Here is an 18,141-nt window from a genome sequence, read left to right on the forward strand (position 1 = left end):
ACTTCTTTTCCTGCAATACCTATCTGCATGGCACTATATTCTGTATGAAATTAAAAATCGCAGCATCAACATCTGAAGCCAATACTCCTTGATAACGTATTCAGGTAGACTTTAAAGATTTTAAAGGTCTTTCAACTACTTTTTCCTGTTTTCTTAGCTTTAAACTAGTTTTATCTTCCATCTTACAAGATATTCTGGCCACGCTTCATCAGCCTGTGCCACAATACAGCCAGATGTGAGAATTGTCAGTGCTAGACATTTGTCTTTCCTGTAACAGTCTGTTCTTGCTCTTCTTTAGCTCTACTGTAACAGTCTATTCGTGCTCTGCTATACACTCTATTCTTGCTCTACTGCAACACGCCATCCTCGTTCTGCTGTAACATTCTATTTTTGCTCTACTGTAACAATGTATTCTTGCTCCTCTGTAATAGTCTACTCTTGCCCTACTGCAACAGTGTATTCTTGCTCTACTGTAACAGTCTAAACTTGCTACACTGTAACAGTCTATTCTTGCTCTATTGTAATAGTCTATTCGTGCTCTACTGGAACATTCTAATTTTCATACATGTAAGTCTATCAAACGATGTTGCAGGGTATGCAATTTTAGATCGGAAAGTAGAATATTATATTGTTTTACCGCCCTTTTGGAAAAGTAAAGATATGAGTATTTTGTTCATTAGATGGTCTAACCATGTGAAAAAAAAGAAACTCAATATTCCTGCCAGAATTACATATATATTGCCTAAAATGAGCAGACCAGGTGTCTCAAAATTTAGCTGAAACAGAGTAACTTGGAACTGCGTTCAAACGCCAACTCCGCCGTGACTTTATTACATGTCCATGGTGAATGTCAGACCAGTAGAATTTGTGCAAAAATTCTGCAATGAAATGTTGATAGTTTTCGCCTGAGCGCATGTAACTGAGGAAGTATGACAACAAAAGGTGATGCAACTACTGTTTTGCTCTCACAGCTGTTATCGTTCTTCTAATCCTGAGGTTAAACCCTTAACTGTCTAAGCCTCTATACGTTAACGCTACTGTCCAGGTTTAGCCTTAACCAAGGTTATCACGTAACGGCATGGAATACTTGGTGATCTTGGTAAACACTAATGCGAATGATCCTACATTTCCTCCGATTCAATCACAGGCCTACAGCTGGGATATGGAATGCTCGTATGAATGCGAAAGTATGACAAGCTCTCTTTGCATAGCAACACAGCAATATTGTGTATGTGTCGAGCTGTACATACGACAATGATTAAATCTGATCAATAAAGAACGCCAAACCCTCAAATAACTGCTTATGGATATTCTTAGGAACCATGTAAACAGCTAGCGTAGTTTGTAGTGCTTTGTGACTGGCCTACTGAGGCCGGTAAGACTGAACAGGTGAATTACCGTACACACACCTAATATCGGTCAACTCGTCTGAAGATTTTCACAGAATGAATCACAGATAATATGTGAATGATACTTACGCTGCGGATATGAAAAGGTTAAGCTATCCTCCCCAGACACGCATATAATACCAGTGAGCTGTAGGCCACTCTGTATACTTAATAACGAAACTATCGTCGGCCCGAGTCACCGTGATATACGACGATACCGCATACTGGCAGTTTGAGACTTCCGTGTGAAGGCGCGGGACCTCCGTCAGGTAGATCAGACTATGTCGTGGTACTGTATGTTACTATGATCTGACATCCTGGCATAAACTATGCCCGCCTAATGCAGCCATGCATTTGGCCCAAATTTAGCTGGCGTACATCCATAGCAGTCATCCAAAGCAGAAGGGAGATAAATTTCCCCACGTTTATCTGGAACTCCAGATTACGTTCGTGCCGGTAACACGATTGTAACAATCAGTTTGTCAACTTGATCTACAACCATCCGGGTCATCGTAGCTCGAGGCACTAGCGTGATTCAGCACCTTTCTATGTAGATTCCAAACGCACAGATGTGTTCATATTTAAAACGCGTTGAGCCAGTGATCCGTAAACCGGGCCGGTCGTATGAACACGCATGGCTGCTACCTGTCCTTGTTACGCTATGTATGCATTCGTATAAAGACTACATAATGTATACATGTTTGTATACCTGGTAATAAGTGCCTTGTGTGTATGCACGTAGACATATAGCGCCCAGAGTCGCTCAAATGCTGCACACGCAAGATCGATCCAGGCTATCATTTGCCAGTATTTGCTAGCACAGCTCAACAGAATGGCGATGTCATCTTAGACCAGCTAGAAAAGTAATCTGCAAGTCAGTCAAAACATCATTGTACGGTATTTCTTATTTATTTCTGTACCGTAATGATATAAATGCACCTTGAAGTGATAATAAAGTTGACCTGTTTAACTGCAGGGAGCACGCCCAGAATATATGTATCGCGAGATCGATGAGATTTTCTATTTTTAGTACTCGGGAGAATGACATAGCAAAACTACGATATCAATGGAATGTATAGCCTTGAGGAAATCTGTGGTTTATATATATATATATATATATATATATATATATAGAGAGAGAGAGAGAGAGAGAGAGAGAGAGAAAGAGGAAATATGTGGTTTATATATATATATATATATATATATATATATATATATATTTGGCTTGAATGTTGTCAGTTGATTTCGTCAAGAGGATGTATGCGTTGACAACCCGACAGGATGATCAAGGCTTTCCCTGTAGGACTACAACTGTTTAGTTACTATTAACAAGATGCATTGGTCTTGTGGAACATTCTGATATACATATATGTGTGAAGTTTCATCTGATCTTCTGAGCCGCCGTTATGTGATTCACTTTGTTTGGTATAAATAAAATGGTATAACGCTATTTCTAGTAAACCTGAGTACATATTTAGTTGTAGGTGTACAGTTCTGTTAAAAAGCGCACTACCACATTATTGTTGATATAATATAATTGATATGATATAATCAACTGTATACACATTTTTGCAACATTTTGTTACCTTAAATTTTGCACCGCTAATAGACAACAACTGTTCTTAGAAGTGCTAACTTGCCTTGATGAAGTGTTAGAACTGCTGCTCACTATGTTTATTAAAGATTACCCCTAACTTAATGCGTCTCAGATGAAATGGATTCATTAGACAACTTTTTAAATTATCCCGAGGGAGAAAATTCCACAGCAACAAAAAACAAAAAAGTAAATAAATAAATAAATGAAAACACAAACACACGCCCTCAAAACACACACACACACACGCAAAAAAAAAACAACAGAAAAAAACAACACCCCCCCCCCCAAAAAAAAAACAAAAAAAACAAAAAACAAAAACAAAACAGCAAATGTTTTGAACAACCATTTGGCTTCTATGTACTATTTGTACTGCATTTTAAACTAAAATTTAGGCCCAGTGTCTCTTTCACAATGATGTAATCAGTAGTAAATCCCATGGTCACAGTCTTACCATTAAAAAGCTTAATATTTTCATCATGTCCTGAAAATGCCCACCTGTGTAAGCCCAGCCTTGAAGGGATGGCCGCTTTTAAAGACGTCCACGTCGCGCCAGATTGTGGGACCCTTTTTCAGTCCTAAAGTTGAGTTGTATGGAAGCCTGTGTGTAAGTAGTTCCTGTTTTGCCGCGCGGTATAAAGGGAAATAGGTGATCTGGTGTCTAAGTAAACCGTCATGTTTTGTAGGGAAGCAGAATTAAAGTAAAGGCTGCGAGACAAACAAAGAGACACGATTGTTGTCACGCAGAAATGCGTTGGGCATGAAGTTAAAACTACATAAACGAACAAACATAACACGTATCTTTGGTGTTGCTCTTTTCTGTCTGCGTGAGCATATCCTTGATATAAAAGCTATCGCCTGTGTCTGAAGTGTTTGATATAACGGTTATGCACCTGGTAAGCGGTTACGTAACAGACGAGGAGTTACAACCATGATGGCATGCCATACTACCACGCGCAGATAGCACTTCAACAGCATATACAAACATCATCCGAGCGTCACCACCATCTATTAACTGTGACCGCTGGAGGCGAAGTCTTAGCATTTTGTCACCTTGGCGCCAAAAGGGTGGATACAGTAACCCTGGGCAAAATGTGTTTTAAATGTGTTCTATCTATTCAAAACCGACAAAAATGTAATATCTTTAACTGGGTGAAAAATAATAGCTCATAAATTTATAGTGTATTAATAAACCATGATGCCTGTGTCGCATATTATGTAACTAGTGCCCAGGCAAGCTTCCTATTGCACGAATGGCACATCTGTAACCTGTAGCGACCAGAGTTAAATTTACATGATCTGTGCTACTGCCTTCGTGCTGACCGAAGCATTGTCAGTGGACTTTGATGTCATAATTTCACTGCGGTTTTCATAAGGCTTGTATCATGCCGACGACACCCCCACCCAGACACCCCACCCAGACACCTCACCCAGACACATTAGTCTGAACCGGGCCAACCGGTCCTGTTTCTTTGCTCTAACCTCTCAGTGAGGTTGAGCACCAAACGGGGCAGCAACAAGTACCCTTTTTAAAGTCGGGTCCCCTGACTTCGAATAATTATGCCAACGAAGTGGTTACTGACCATCGTAAGATACAAATTTTAAAATGTACATGGGAATTCTAGTCAATTAGTGTCTAGATGTGCAGATATAATGAGAAGAATGTAGGTATTTCTAGAGCTCGTCGCTTTATTTTGTAGGGAACCTCAGTACAAGTGCATAGGCCTTATGCAAGACTGTTGGAAAGAGAACATCTACATCATGCCGTGTTTCAAATGTACGTTTGACAAAGGAAGAGGAGATAAGGTTTTAGAATTTACCCGAAATGACCTAAAAATCTGACCACAAAAGAGCATTTTTAGAGGCAAAAAAATGTCATAAGATATTACCTCTGGCGCTAAAATTGATATTTTCCCATTACAATATGACATTACCTTCCAAACAAACCTCAAAACACTTTTCTTAAATCGAAAGAACTCCCAGAATGTGGAAAATTAGCAACTTAGTCATGGACGCAGTTTTAGTTCATTTAGAGGTAGGCCTATGTCTCATTAGGATAATTTAAACTTTTACTTAATACGGGGGCAGGGATAAACGTGAGGTAAGAAGCTATATTGTTGCTGAATATAACTCTCTGTATGGATTTCGTGTGGGTCGAGCTACGCGGAATAACTGCTTCTAATGTGTCCGATCGAGTCACATTTACCGCATCTTCACATGCGGTCCGTGTAGGGAGCGGTAGATCCAGGGTCAATTCTGGGTCGAGTCACACCTAAGATCTTAAAGGTGGAAGCTGTAACTTCATCGACTGGGGTTCAGAATGAAGGTGATAGTGCAACGACTGATTGAGCTGTATCAGTACAATGGCAGCTTACTTGCCTTCGGTAAGTCGTCTCAGTGAAGCAGCACTAGATAAAAGAGCGGTGGAAATCCGTCCTGCAACAAGGAGGCACATTACACGCACTCTAAGGATTCCTTCGTCGTCATATGACTGAAAAATTGTTAAGTACGACGTTAAACCCCAAGTACTCGCTCATTTACTCTTCACACGCGCATGAAATCTTAACTAGCGTAAATCGATGTCAGCCGAGTGGTCCCCATAATCAACTAACCTCTACTGATTCTCGCCGAATCAAGAACGAATCATGACGGTCGCACAAATTCACAAAGAAAGAAAAAAGATTATTAAAGGGACATAATACCTATTGCAATCATTATAGTAACACTAGGCGAGTCTAGTCGTCCATTTGGCTGGTTCACTCCCCCCGTTGTCAGAAGGCGCCAATCGCTTCAGCCTCGTTCGTTCTCGCAAGTGATCAAAATGGTGACAGACGGCTTACGGCACCAGTGGATGTAGCGTCTGAAAATGTATTTCCTTTGGTGAATTTATGCGGTTGTCGTGGATCGTTTTTGGTTCGGGAACCACTCGGTGGACATCGATTTACTCTAGGGAAAACTAAATGCGCGGGTGAAGATGCGGTAAATGTGGCTTACCGTCGATCCGACACACTAGAAACAGTTATTCTCCGTGACTCTCCCAACACTTCATGTCAGTGAAGTTAGCCCTGAGTTCCTAGTTCCTGGTTCGACGTTCAGATGTGAACTTAGCTCACAGCTCCCGTTTCCTGGTTGGATATTCAAAGCTGAATATCGAACTGGGAGCTAACTTGTTTATTATGATATTCTGCTCTTAATATTGCACCCAGAGGTACAAAACGTGGTCAATGTAAGGACGATTTGTTGGTAATCAGGATCTGTGTAAATGTGACCTGCTTGGTGACGTGCGATAGGCACATTTTCTTCGAAGGTTTAGTCCTGTGTATTTCGCCATAAACCCTAACTGTCGTCAAATGAGCGAGATATTCTCGAGTGCGGCGTTCAGCGCCAATAAACTCAACATATTCCTGAAACCCAGCAGTACGAGGACTGATCTGTGAGTGTGTCATACATAGGAAAGTTTGCGAGGTATTTGTCGAAGGCCGGGGGATTATCCCTCACATTCTTGAACACTGCGATGAACCCATACCAAATGAACAAATAAAGTTCACACGAAGTGGAGACAGACGCTCTTTAAAATGATCTTTAAACAAATAAATCATATAGTGACTAAAAAAAAACACAACAAAAAACAAACAAACAAACAAACAAAAAAAAAAACATGATGAAAGTTACCCCATAAACTTGAAAGACCCCAGTGCCCTTCTTTAGGTGAACCTAACTTTCAATTATCCATCTACATAAAGAGTTTCAGTGAAGACTTACTGTCTTACTGTATACCCTGTTATTTCCAATTTGAACGGCAAAAGGGCCACAGTAAAGAGCAAAAAGTTTCCAGCTCTCTAATTTTGACAGGTGTCTGAAACAGCTTCCATTTACCTACGCCACTAGCTGCCTTACCCAACATCAACATGAATTATATCAACTTTGAAGTGAAAAAGCATTATTTGAATGCAATCACCTGCCATGTAGATGTAAAATCGCCAGTCACCACACTGGCGGGTCATTCGGTAGGTTAAATTAGCATTCTAGCTATCTTATAACATGGGTAAAATTTTTGACATCTGGCTGGCTTTTAAAATGTTATCCACTTATACGGGCGTCCTGAGTGCAAGGTAACAAGGACATTTTGTGGGATGTCATAGCTATTGCGAAATAGCGCTTGTTTTATGTTTTCTGATTTTTCTTGATCTATACAGTATGTTAAAAATGTTTCACGATTTTTTGTGGTCTACAAATCCGCCCCCCCCCCCCCCCCCCGCGCCAAAAAAAAAAAAAGAACCCCAACCAGCATAATATTATTGTCTTGACAGTTCACACCACCAAACCTGTGAACAATCTCACCAAGATGTCCATCTACCCAGTAGCCTACAAGCCTATTAGCTCGGCATATATGGTGTTACACTTTACTTATTGTAGTACCTCGATTTAGCCTGGATGATTGGCACATGCACGCTCATGGATGACCATGTTAGATGTTGTAGTCTCAACGTGCCACCTTAAACCGTCTGTCTATGCACTATGAGATCTTAATCAATCAATCGATCAATCAGTCAATTCGTTCATCCAGCCAATGTCGCCTGATTGTAAAGCAAACGGGTTTTCACCGATCCTGTTGAGTGGTATGCACAAGGGGAGGCCACTAACAGTCTGGCAAACTGTACCAGTCAGTCTATCAAAATTACCTCCCTTGTATTGTTTGGCTTATGTACACGTACAGGTTATTTTATACATGTTCTGGTTCACATATGAAGGACAATGGCAGATAAATAGTTGCGAGTCCGCTCGAGTCCACTAGTGACCAAACAAGCAATGGTCGTCATGAGGCTGAATCCATCTATCGACTTTTTTGTGACAGGATGGAGGTTTATATGTTTACAAGTACAACAATCAGTCCATATAAACCAAGCACAGGAATCCGTTCATAAGAACCAAGCACAGAAATCCGTTCATAAGAACCAAGCACAGAAATCCGTCCATAAGAACCAAGCACAGAAATCCGTTCATAAGAACCAAGGGCAGCAATCACATTATATAGATTAGGCGCAGTAATCAGTTCATAGGCTAAAACCAAGCACAGCAGTCAGTTCTTATAAAAGGAAGGACGTATCGCTATGTAGGTTGATGTCACCGACAGTTTACTTCTGCCAATCTTTACCTCAAAATTTAATCATCGATATGTATTCAATACATTCTCCAATTTTTTCCTGACTACAGTAAGTACTAAGCATGTATATGTGTTGGCAACACGTATACCTCACTTGCAAATTCTATTTATGCATTAATTTATTTGATTGTTGTTCTACTCCATACTCATTAATATTGCACCTATATATAGGCCTATACAATGGTGTTCAGTCTCATGGTTGGAAAGAATTGGAGGCCCCGCAAAAACCATTCACCTTTGGTAAGTTATTGACTAAATTCCCTACATGTGTCGTACAGCTATACGCTCACAGGAAACTGCACAATGTTCATCCGAGCATTGTCGACCTCTTAGCGTCATCAAGGCCCTAAGAACAGTGAGAACGGGGGAATCTACAAATTACCTTTGTAAGGTTTCTTGTTTAATCACGGACTACGCATGATTCAGGTAATGAAAAGCGATCAGACTGACCACTCGGCCATTGCCTGTTCCATCGGCCGTTCAATAATCCAAGTTACTTGTGGACTCTTGCTTGGGGTTGAGACTTGGAATCAACTTAAAAGTACAAGTGGGTAAAGATTTATAATGAAATAATGTTACATTAAACCAGTGAAATTCTTTAGAAAGAAAGTTAAAAAAAAATCGTTGAAAGTGAAGATACGTTGTCAGACTACGGCGGACCAGTGAATCATAAAACGATGTTTTCATATATGACTGCAATTAACTTTTAGACATGCATTTACTCATGTCATAAATTTCTCGTTGTACAATAAAAGAATTATAATCCGAAAGAGGAGAGGAAAATGTTTACACGGCGAACGTTTGTCTTAGACTTCGAGAATTTTGTTTCACTTGTCGAATCGGCTGAAGTGATTATTAGGAAAAAGACAATATTTGATTTTTTTTTCCGCGATCGTAACAAAATCAAGTATATTTCAGGAGAAGCTGACGATGACGCTTGTGCTACAGATGGAGATTGATTTAGCGAGACACTGAAGCATACTTTACTTGTACGATGGCAATTAGTTTCGTGGGTGGAAAAAAACATCAGCCTTTAGACAAGTAACTGAGGAGCTTTCCCACGTATAAAAAGCATTGATTTCCAGGTTCAAATGGTGGAAAACAAACTGTAAGCCAATGCAGTAAAAAAAATGGTTTAGAGAGACTACACCGGAAATATTTGGAAAAGATCGATCAACACAAACCCAGTCGAATGTTTGCTGGTATTTTAGAATAGCCCAAATGATTGCTTTGACAAGAGTGCACGTGATAAATTTCAAAATCGGTAATAAAACTCGTAAAATTTTTAACGAGGGTCGCTTTTAATTTTTGTTTTTAACATTTTAGCACTATAAATATAGTATACAGGTATGGAATTGATTGGATGGGATTTTCTGAAAGGCATGAACTTAAGCTATTCAAGGAAACTAGAGGCACAGAAATTTTATTTGATTGACGAATACTGATTTTTAACCCAAAATCTTTAATATTACCTTAGAGGTTATACGTGCTTTGTCGAACGCTTTTGGCACACAGGCTGCTAGACTTGTGATGGAAGAGACATCTAGAAAACGACTTGTCCGGTATATGCGGCGAGCTGACATGTTTAGTTTTAGATGCTCTCAGAAGGGTTCATCGAATATTTTTTTTTCTAAACTCAGATGTGGATGCATGCCGCAGTGTATAGCAGTCCTTGAGTGAGATGTCCGTCCTTCTTGTTTCAATATAAGGGTATTTGATTGCGTACTTGAGCCTCAAGAAACCATATCGAACAAGAAGGTTTATTAGGTATAACTGGCGAGTTAAGGGTCAGGTACCCCTACCCAGAAACCAGACCACAGTCATATAAGCAAGATATTTTCGAGTAGGCCTTTACGATGTTTATAAACCCCAACAAAAAAAATAAGTAAATATAAAACAAAAATAAAATACATAAATACAATAAACGTGTTAATATGAATTGCACTGTGGATGTACAGCCGTTATGTGAGTGGAACATGCTTCACCACGGCCTAAAACTTCTATTAAATGAATAAATGATAATAATAAAATTTCCACAAAGTTAAGAAACCGAACTGAAGTCTAACCATTTTTTAAAATCGTTCATCGTTAAAATATCATTAAAAGAGGTTCAGATCGTTAGAATACAAGATTTTTATGACAAAAATTAGTATCTGTAAATAGCAAACAACACGCACACAGAAAACAGAAAAGGTATAAGACAAAACTCTCAAAATATTTCTTTTTCATTTACTTGCGGTTTTAGAGGGAGTCAGCACGATTCAACATGTTTTGAACCTGTAATATGACATTAAATCATGTATGTGTTATATAGGTCAGTGATGACATGTTATACATTTTTTTAATAACAACTTGTATACTATATTTAATTTACATGGTATTACGTGCAGTGGAATGCAGGCACAATTTTATCATCTTCGCTAACACAAATGCACATTGAATACTATTATAGACTCAGATGGTGCTTAATTTTTGCGAAATGATGTAGACATTACTCACTAGATAATTCACTATGCTTTCGCACTACTGTAACCTATTTTCAAAAAACAAATGAAATGTTTTTCTCTAGAAAGATGAGCATATGGCGAACGCGAAGAACACTAGGCAAATAGGTTTTTAATAGAGGAGTATTTAATGGCTCAGTCAACTTAGGTGTTATTCGCGTAGCGGTCGATCGTCTCCCGATCACTAAGTCCGCAGGTTCGAATCCAACTCTCGCTAGTTCAGTTTTGTTTTTGAGTCAGGAGTTTTTTCAGTTACGTGGAGCAGGGCGTTGATTTTATCCGAGCATCGCGCTTTGCCGACTCATAAACCTGATCGCCGTGGTAAAAATTCGTCACTATGATGTTAAAATAAAAAACAAACAAACAAACATATTATTACACAGATGAATAAATAAATATTGGATAATACATGAAAATGAATTAACGTCCATAGAGCAAACCAGTAAGATCTGCAGAATCTGTGCATCAAATCAGCACTAGTAGCCCTACAACTTGACCATTCTGCATCTTCCTGTTGCATGGCTATAAGTCGACTTATACAGCTTGTATATCTTTAATACTTTTACCAAGGAGTTAGTATAATAAAAAACTCTCTGACTCTCATCACAATCTAAAGAATCTTCTTAATGACAATGGGGATATACTTTCCAGACATGCCCCGTTATAGTAATTACTATCATGTGTGAAGCAACGTTGTAATCCGAATCCATTGTTACACTCCATTATCAGCCTTCAATTCAGCGGCCATCTTCGTATTCGTTATTTAAATCAGATTATATCTGACAGTGTCAGTATTGTTATCCAAGGCCACAACAGCTTTAACTCTGTATGGCTAGTTGTTTAATCAGTGGCATACCTGATGATAAGCCTGCACTCAGTCTTCAATTAATTACCTTTTTTGGCTTCGTTATTATGATGATTTTCCCATATGTTAAATTTAAATACACGTACGTGGTATACCACAAGATTTAATCGGCGTCCACAGCGACATCGCTGGGTGTAGACTCAGTGGATGTAGACTCAATTGATGTAGACTCAGTGAATGTAGACTCAATTGATGTAGACTCAGTGGATGTAGACTCAATTGATGTATACTCAGTGGATGTAGAAGTCATCGTCCTATATATTCTTTTTCACTTTTTCATTACAACATTCTGATCGGTAATAGTAGGATACAGTATATTTAAAAAGAAGCTGGTAAGTTTTAATGTCCTTATACTAATTCAGAAAATAATCATTAAGCTTATATGTGTACGGATAATAGCTGTAAGATCGCTTTGTTTTATTGATTTGACTTAAACGTCACTTTCATAGTAATTTCGGTTGTACGGCGAACGAGTGTCCTTAAGCAGACACATGTAGATCCGTAAGTTGATAAATTCAAAGAGCTCTCATTCTGGAAAACGCGCCCATGAGGCAAATCCAATCGTTGTTAAGACTGACATCAGGCCAACGAGTTATTTGAAGGCGGAGGTGGGGTGGGGTGGGGTGTTGTGGGATGTGGGAGTGTGGTGGGGGTGGAGCAGGGTCTTTTTCCTATCCACTATTAAGATATAACCTGGCAAGATATAACAGTGTTAATTTATGGCCTTACCTTCCATTGCCTTATGTTGAGAACGGTACTTACTTATGGCCTTACCTTCCATTGCTTTATGTTGAGAACCGTACTTAACTTAATGCCTTACCTTCCATTTACCTTAGTTTGAGTACGGTACTTAACCTAATGCCTCGCCCTCCATTGCCTTATGTTGAGCGCGGCACTGAACTTATGGCTTTACCCCATGGCCTAATGTTGAGTACTTAACCTATGGTCATATTACTGAATATTTAAAGTCAGGAGGTACCAAGATGTGGAAAAAAATTTAATGATGTTTAACATTTATTTGTGTGAAAGTTAAAGAGGATTTTGATCGGGATCGATTCAAACGGATATTCTGATTGGGATCGATCCAAGAGAAGATTTGTGAGTTTCCAACTATATTAACAGAAAAAAGGACTGGTCATGCTCTTATATGCTCGGTTACATATCTGCCTCTGTTCTTTGTTTATTCATTTATAGATTTATTTAATTATTCGTCTAATATTATTAAAATATTATTTTATACGTAGATTTGATCTATTACGAAGGCTGTCTGTTTTATCAGTGGGGGAAACCGGAGAGAACCCAAGGTGTACTTATTTGATAAAGGTCTTGAACAGAAAGTTTCATTCTTATGTTGGGGGCCGTGGTTTAATTCTTGAAAGTACAATCAATCGCTACGACACACAAGGTGCATGAGGGTTCAACTCCGGCCTTGAACAGGGAATTTGCAGATTTTCTTACTGCTTGCGGGTTCTTGGGGGATATCAGTAAGCGTTCGAGGACGCTCGTCTGGCCGTTTTTGTAGTCAGACGTTCTTCCCCAGTACTTGGGGGAAAATTGGTCAGTAACTTGTCAAAGCTCGGTGGTTTATCCCAATCATTACGGTTTCCTCCTCCCACGAAACTGAATGTCATCATATAAGGGAACATTTCATGAGGATGGTATTAAACAACAATCAAACAAACAAAAAAATATTATGATACTGAATAATCTGTGCATTCCAAATCGAGTATAATGTTGTATGATATCAGTATAGCAAATAGTCATACATGTACGTATCAATGCAATTAATAAGTACCAATAATTCTACCACTACATTTGTAAAATTTGAGCCCACTGTTACTGTCTTGTACAATTATGTCGTGCAAGACTATAGGCTACGTCAAATGTGAGAAAGTGTGACACCCAGGTTTCCTCCACCCATAGTACTCACCGTCATCGTATTAAGCCACCTATGTCTTGATAAATACCGATGAGTATTACAATACATCGCGCGAGGAACTGACTGAAGATTTGTTTCCGGAGGTTTGTTAACTGTGCCGTTATTTCCTACTGATTATGCTGAGTGTCTCAATCCCACTCCCCACCACCAATAGCAATAGTATGCCCCGAGTTTACTTGTGACTAAAGTATACTGTATTTGTTTATAAAAATTTGCCCACAAAGTACAAAGGTTATACAAAATTACAACATAGTATTAAAACCCCCAACAGGGACCTCCGTGGCCAGCGCGGAGCAATGACTCAGGAGCCTCCCACCATTGCGGTCGCTGTGAGTTTAAGCCCACCTCATGCTGGCTTCCTTTCCGTGTGTACTTGGGAAGGTCTGTCAGCAGCCTGCGCATGGTAGTGGGTTTCTCCCGTTTTCTGCCCGGTTTCCTCTCACCATATTGCTGGCCATCGTCGTATAAGTGAAATATTTTTGAATACGGCGTAAAACACCGATCAAGTAAATAAATAAAACCCCAAAACACCTTTCTACCAAACAATAAATCTCTCAGAATCGGGATAAATCAGTGGCGTAGTTATGGACGAAATTTTAAGTTATATAATGTTGAAATATTGTTAAGGCTCATCATCTTTACACACTGAGAACATGTGTGAACACTATTCTCCATGGTTACTTTTTTTTTTTTTTTTTCATTGGTGTTTTACGCCGTACTCAAGAAGGTTGCTGGCAGACCTTCCCACTTACGGCCGGAGAGAAAGCCAGCATGAGCTGGACTTGAACTCACAGCGACCGCATTGGTGAAAGGCTCCTAGGTCATTGCGCTGCGCTAGCGCGCTAACCGACTGAGCCACGGAGGCCCCGGTCACTTTGTCGCACGTGTAACTAAAAGCTTTCTCATGACGACATATAGCTGTTTGCACAAAACTCTAGTTCTGAGATCGGTTGGTCATGTTCCCAGCTTCTCTTTCACATTTACCGCTCTAAACTCTAACAATAAATGACCTGGAACTCGGTCCTGTCACTTGCGCAGTCCTCAAAGTGTCAAAGTTGTATGCAACAAAAACAGGTCTCCCGTAATCACCTGATTGTGCGGAAATATTAAAGATCATGAAGTCAGAATTAAAATCAAATATAACGAATGCATCCAGTTGGACAACTTTCAAAGTTCGCAACCCGCCATTTTCGAATCACTTGGCTCCCGTTGCTAGGGTGCACTCGATAGCGCTTCCAAAAATTAGGGTAGTCTTTGTTCACAACAGCTGCATATTTTTTCTTGCGTTCATTATTGTAGCAAAAATTAAGGTTAAAACCAGCCCTTTTATGGTGGATATTTCTTGGTTTAGATCCAAACGTTCCGGACAATACCTAGGCGGCTGACTGGAATTAAAAATGGGGAACAGCGAAGTTTGGCTTGCCTTCCATGCGCCAGGTACATTTGTGTTAATTGTGGTGTTATGGTATTTACTATTTGCAAATAAATAGGTGATACGATGTCAGAATTTCAGTAGGAATAAATGAAACTTGGATTTGTAGTGTATACAGCTTTCCCATGTTGACCACAGCACACTCAAAAAGAATGAGTTCCAGATTAGTGAGTTTGAAGAGTGCAGATCTGTATTTCTTAAGGGGAAGCTGGGAATAATGAAACGAACCAATAACCAATATCATTCAAGTGCCTTCCAAAAAAAAAGAAAACGTTTTTAATAGATCTTATGATATGGGTGAATACACTGACAAAATTAATAAAGGCTAGTGTTTGTGGAATTTAAAAAATTCTAAGAAAAACCAATTTATTGCGAATATGAGTAATAAACTAACATCTTTTGTGTGACAGGCTGATATTGTATAAGACTAGAGCTTTGTGAGCGAGCCAAAGAGAATGAAAGGCGACTCCGTGGTTGCAGCCAAACTGCTTGTCCTGTTTCAGTCAGTATATAAAAGGTGCTTGGTGCAGCCCGTGGCAGATGACGGGCAAGGAATAATACAGTTGCGACAAGACGACATGGAATCGTGAACTAGAAACTAGGTGCATGCTTGCGTTAACCAATAGTCGATGGCCGTGCACTGGTTTTATCCCGAGATCACACCGCTGTAAACTGACTGCAGTGGGCAGTGCGATAAGCCAACACTATGCCTTCTCACAGAGCCGGCGCAAACCATCGACCCGGTTCATTACTCTATATCACACTGTGTAAAGGAGAGTGTGAAAAAGAAAAAAACTCGTTCGGACATAATAATAATAGCTGTATTAAGCAGAAAGCTGGAGGAGTAAGCGGATACAGCTTTTGAAGAGGTAGAGCGATGTCGAATCTCCGATAGACCGATACTTCTTGGCTGTTTATTCAGTTCTGTTTCTGGATATGGAAACCAGGGAAACAACATTTGCCGGCCGGGTGGATATTACCAACATATCGGGATTTGACAGCACTAATCTTACGTTTCACCCCCCGGGGGATGGATTCAGTAATCCTTTTGTTTATACTCACGTTTTTGTCATATTTGTCGTATGTTACGTGACAGTCTTTGCCTGCTGTTTCTTCGGTAAGTACTTTCTTCCTATAATGTCGTGTTTAACCGTAGCCAAACCGACATACTGGCTATAACTTGCAACTTGTTGTTTTAACTGTTTAGCGTAAACGCAAGTCAAGGAGGTCAGTCAGGCCAAGTCGTAAGCACAATATTTTGTACTTAAATGTTGTTAACCATTGTCTCAGTGCTTGATGAGCACGCAAAAAGGTTTTCAAAACTACATGTGGCTGATCGGAAGACAATTACATATATATATATTCAGTAAATATATGCCTCGAATAGTTTTGTTTGTAGATATGACTTACTCTCTGTGCTGTAATTGTTTTATTGTGTTAGGTGTACCTTCTTCCAGAAGCCTTCCAAATGGCCGGCAGGCTAATAGCCATGCCAACAGGAAAAAAAGTTCTATAGGAAAGTTATGTGAATACTTGTGAGCAAATTTTCTGTCTCTCGATTGTAATTGGCTTCATATTAAAACTTGATGTAATAGAGTGTGGACGCTATCTGCGTCATACTCTAAAAATCCCTTATCATATTGCATAATGCAACAGGTAATTTCTGCCACAAAATGTCGCTGGAGACTGTCCTTTGAAGGCAGGTACCGCTGACATATGACCGGAAGCTCTAGAGGCAGTCATTCTAATCCTTACGATGTAAAGGCCAAGGCCTATACGATCTGCTGTCAACACTTTAGCTCGTCACAAGCCGAAATTCGTTTAGCTGTTGGCAGCACTGACCTTCTCTGATGGATCAGTGGAATTTATGTAGACGATTACAGGTATGCGTAATATCGCCAGTGGGCTTAAATATACTTTGGTAACAGACTACTACAATGAAACGACTTTCACTTCAACCGTCTTGACGTTCTGGATGAAGCGCAATATGCTCTGATCCAGTTCACGAGATGGTCTCAAACATCTTTGAAGCAATCCGTACTTTAGTTGATTGGTGTTTTACGCCGCACTCAAGACTAGTGAGGCCCTCTTGAGGCAAAAAATCGCTTTATACATTTCTAGGGGAAAGGGCCGTGGCAGAGAGATTCTTGGCTTTCAATCGCAAATACGCGAAATCACTGTCCCGGACAGGTAGATCTCGATTCTCCCCGTTATCGCTGTTCGTGGGCGGTGGACAAGCTTGGGGTGGCCGTTTGCGTTTATGTGCAATTCGAGCAAATGGATACAATATCTGCCTCCGAAATGAAGAGTAAAGGAGAGCTGATTGGACAATAATTACCACACAAATATTTTAGGTTGTTGATACACCGTAAATTCCTGCACTTCTATTTTGCACCTAGCGAAAAAATATAAGAATTTTATCTGTTTTGAACAGAACTGAAAACTTTTTACCTACTGTTACTACTCACCCCTTGGAGGCCACCAAGCTGACAAAATGCTCTGACTTTACTTACGCAACCACACCTTAAAATGGTGGTCATACTAGGTTGATTTTTTTTATATGTTGCAGAGAAGTTGCAAGCTGCATGAAACGGTATGGCGTGTTGCTATGCGAAAGTTAGGGGATATACAGTTCTGAGTTTGAAGTTACTACATAAATAGTAAGGAAAATCAATGCGCTCGTGTAACCTCATTATACGGTTAAGCCTACTTGTTAAAGTTATTCATTTTTATACCTCAAGGGTTACTTCACAAGTCGGCAGGTTAGGTCACCTCTTTTCAATGGCGGCCATCATGATGTGACAAGCTTAAAAGATAATACATGGCATCAAATCTAGAGTTTGCGCCAGCTCGTCTGGACCAGATAACCATGTATGCCGGGAAGTTTGCCAAATACAGGTCGAGATTTACTACGTGCCTTGTCGGCTAATTCTACCCACAATACTGGCCGTCCTTCAAAATAGTAAATAGTAAATAGTAAAATATATGCAGTGAAACTATGTATTGATCTAGTCCTACTCACCTCTTATTTTTTTTACTAAGATCTATCATCAAATACCCTCTCTTTGAACATCCCTGACCCGTCATTCGAGTCCCACCATTTATTCGGCAATAACTGCCTCCAGCCAACCATTAATCAATCGCTTATTTGCTTATAACAGAATTTTACCAAGATAGATTCGACATACCGAAACAGTATCGCATTACCGCTAAATTGCTTGCTGCTTTGTATACAAGAGTTTCATTTTACAACTT

The 18,141-nt window shown here is 39.7% G+C and overlaps 1 protein-coding gene across 1 annotated transcript in view; it reads left to right on the forward strand.

The window, feature by feature from the left end:
• The first annotated feature begins 5,302 nt into the window (after positions 1 to 5,302).
• LOC135470843 (trissin receptor-like) overlaps positions 5,303 to 18,141 on the forward strand; it is a 70,795-nt gene continuing 57,956 nt past the window's right edge. The window contains exon 1 of the mRNA XM_064749890.1: positions 5,303 to 5,366. Within this exon, the coding sequence (XP_064605960.1) occupies positions 5,303 to 5,366 (64 nt within the window). The remainder of the gene's footprint in view (positions 5,367 to 18,141) is intronic.

The sequence above is a fragment of the Liolophura sinensis genome, chromosome 7 (genome assembly GCF_032854445.1).
Source record: "Liolophura sinensis isolate JHLJ2023 chromosome 7, CUHK_Ljap_v2, whole genome shotgun sequence".
NCBI classification, from domain to species: domain Eukaryota; kingdom Metazoa; phylum Mollusca; class Polyplacophora; order Chitonida; family Chitonidae; genus Liolophura; species Liolophura sinensis.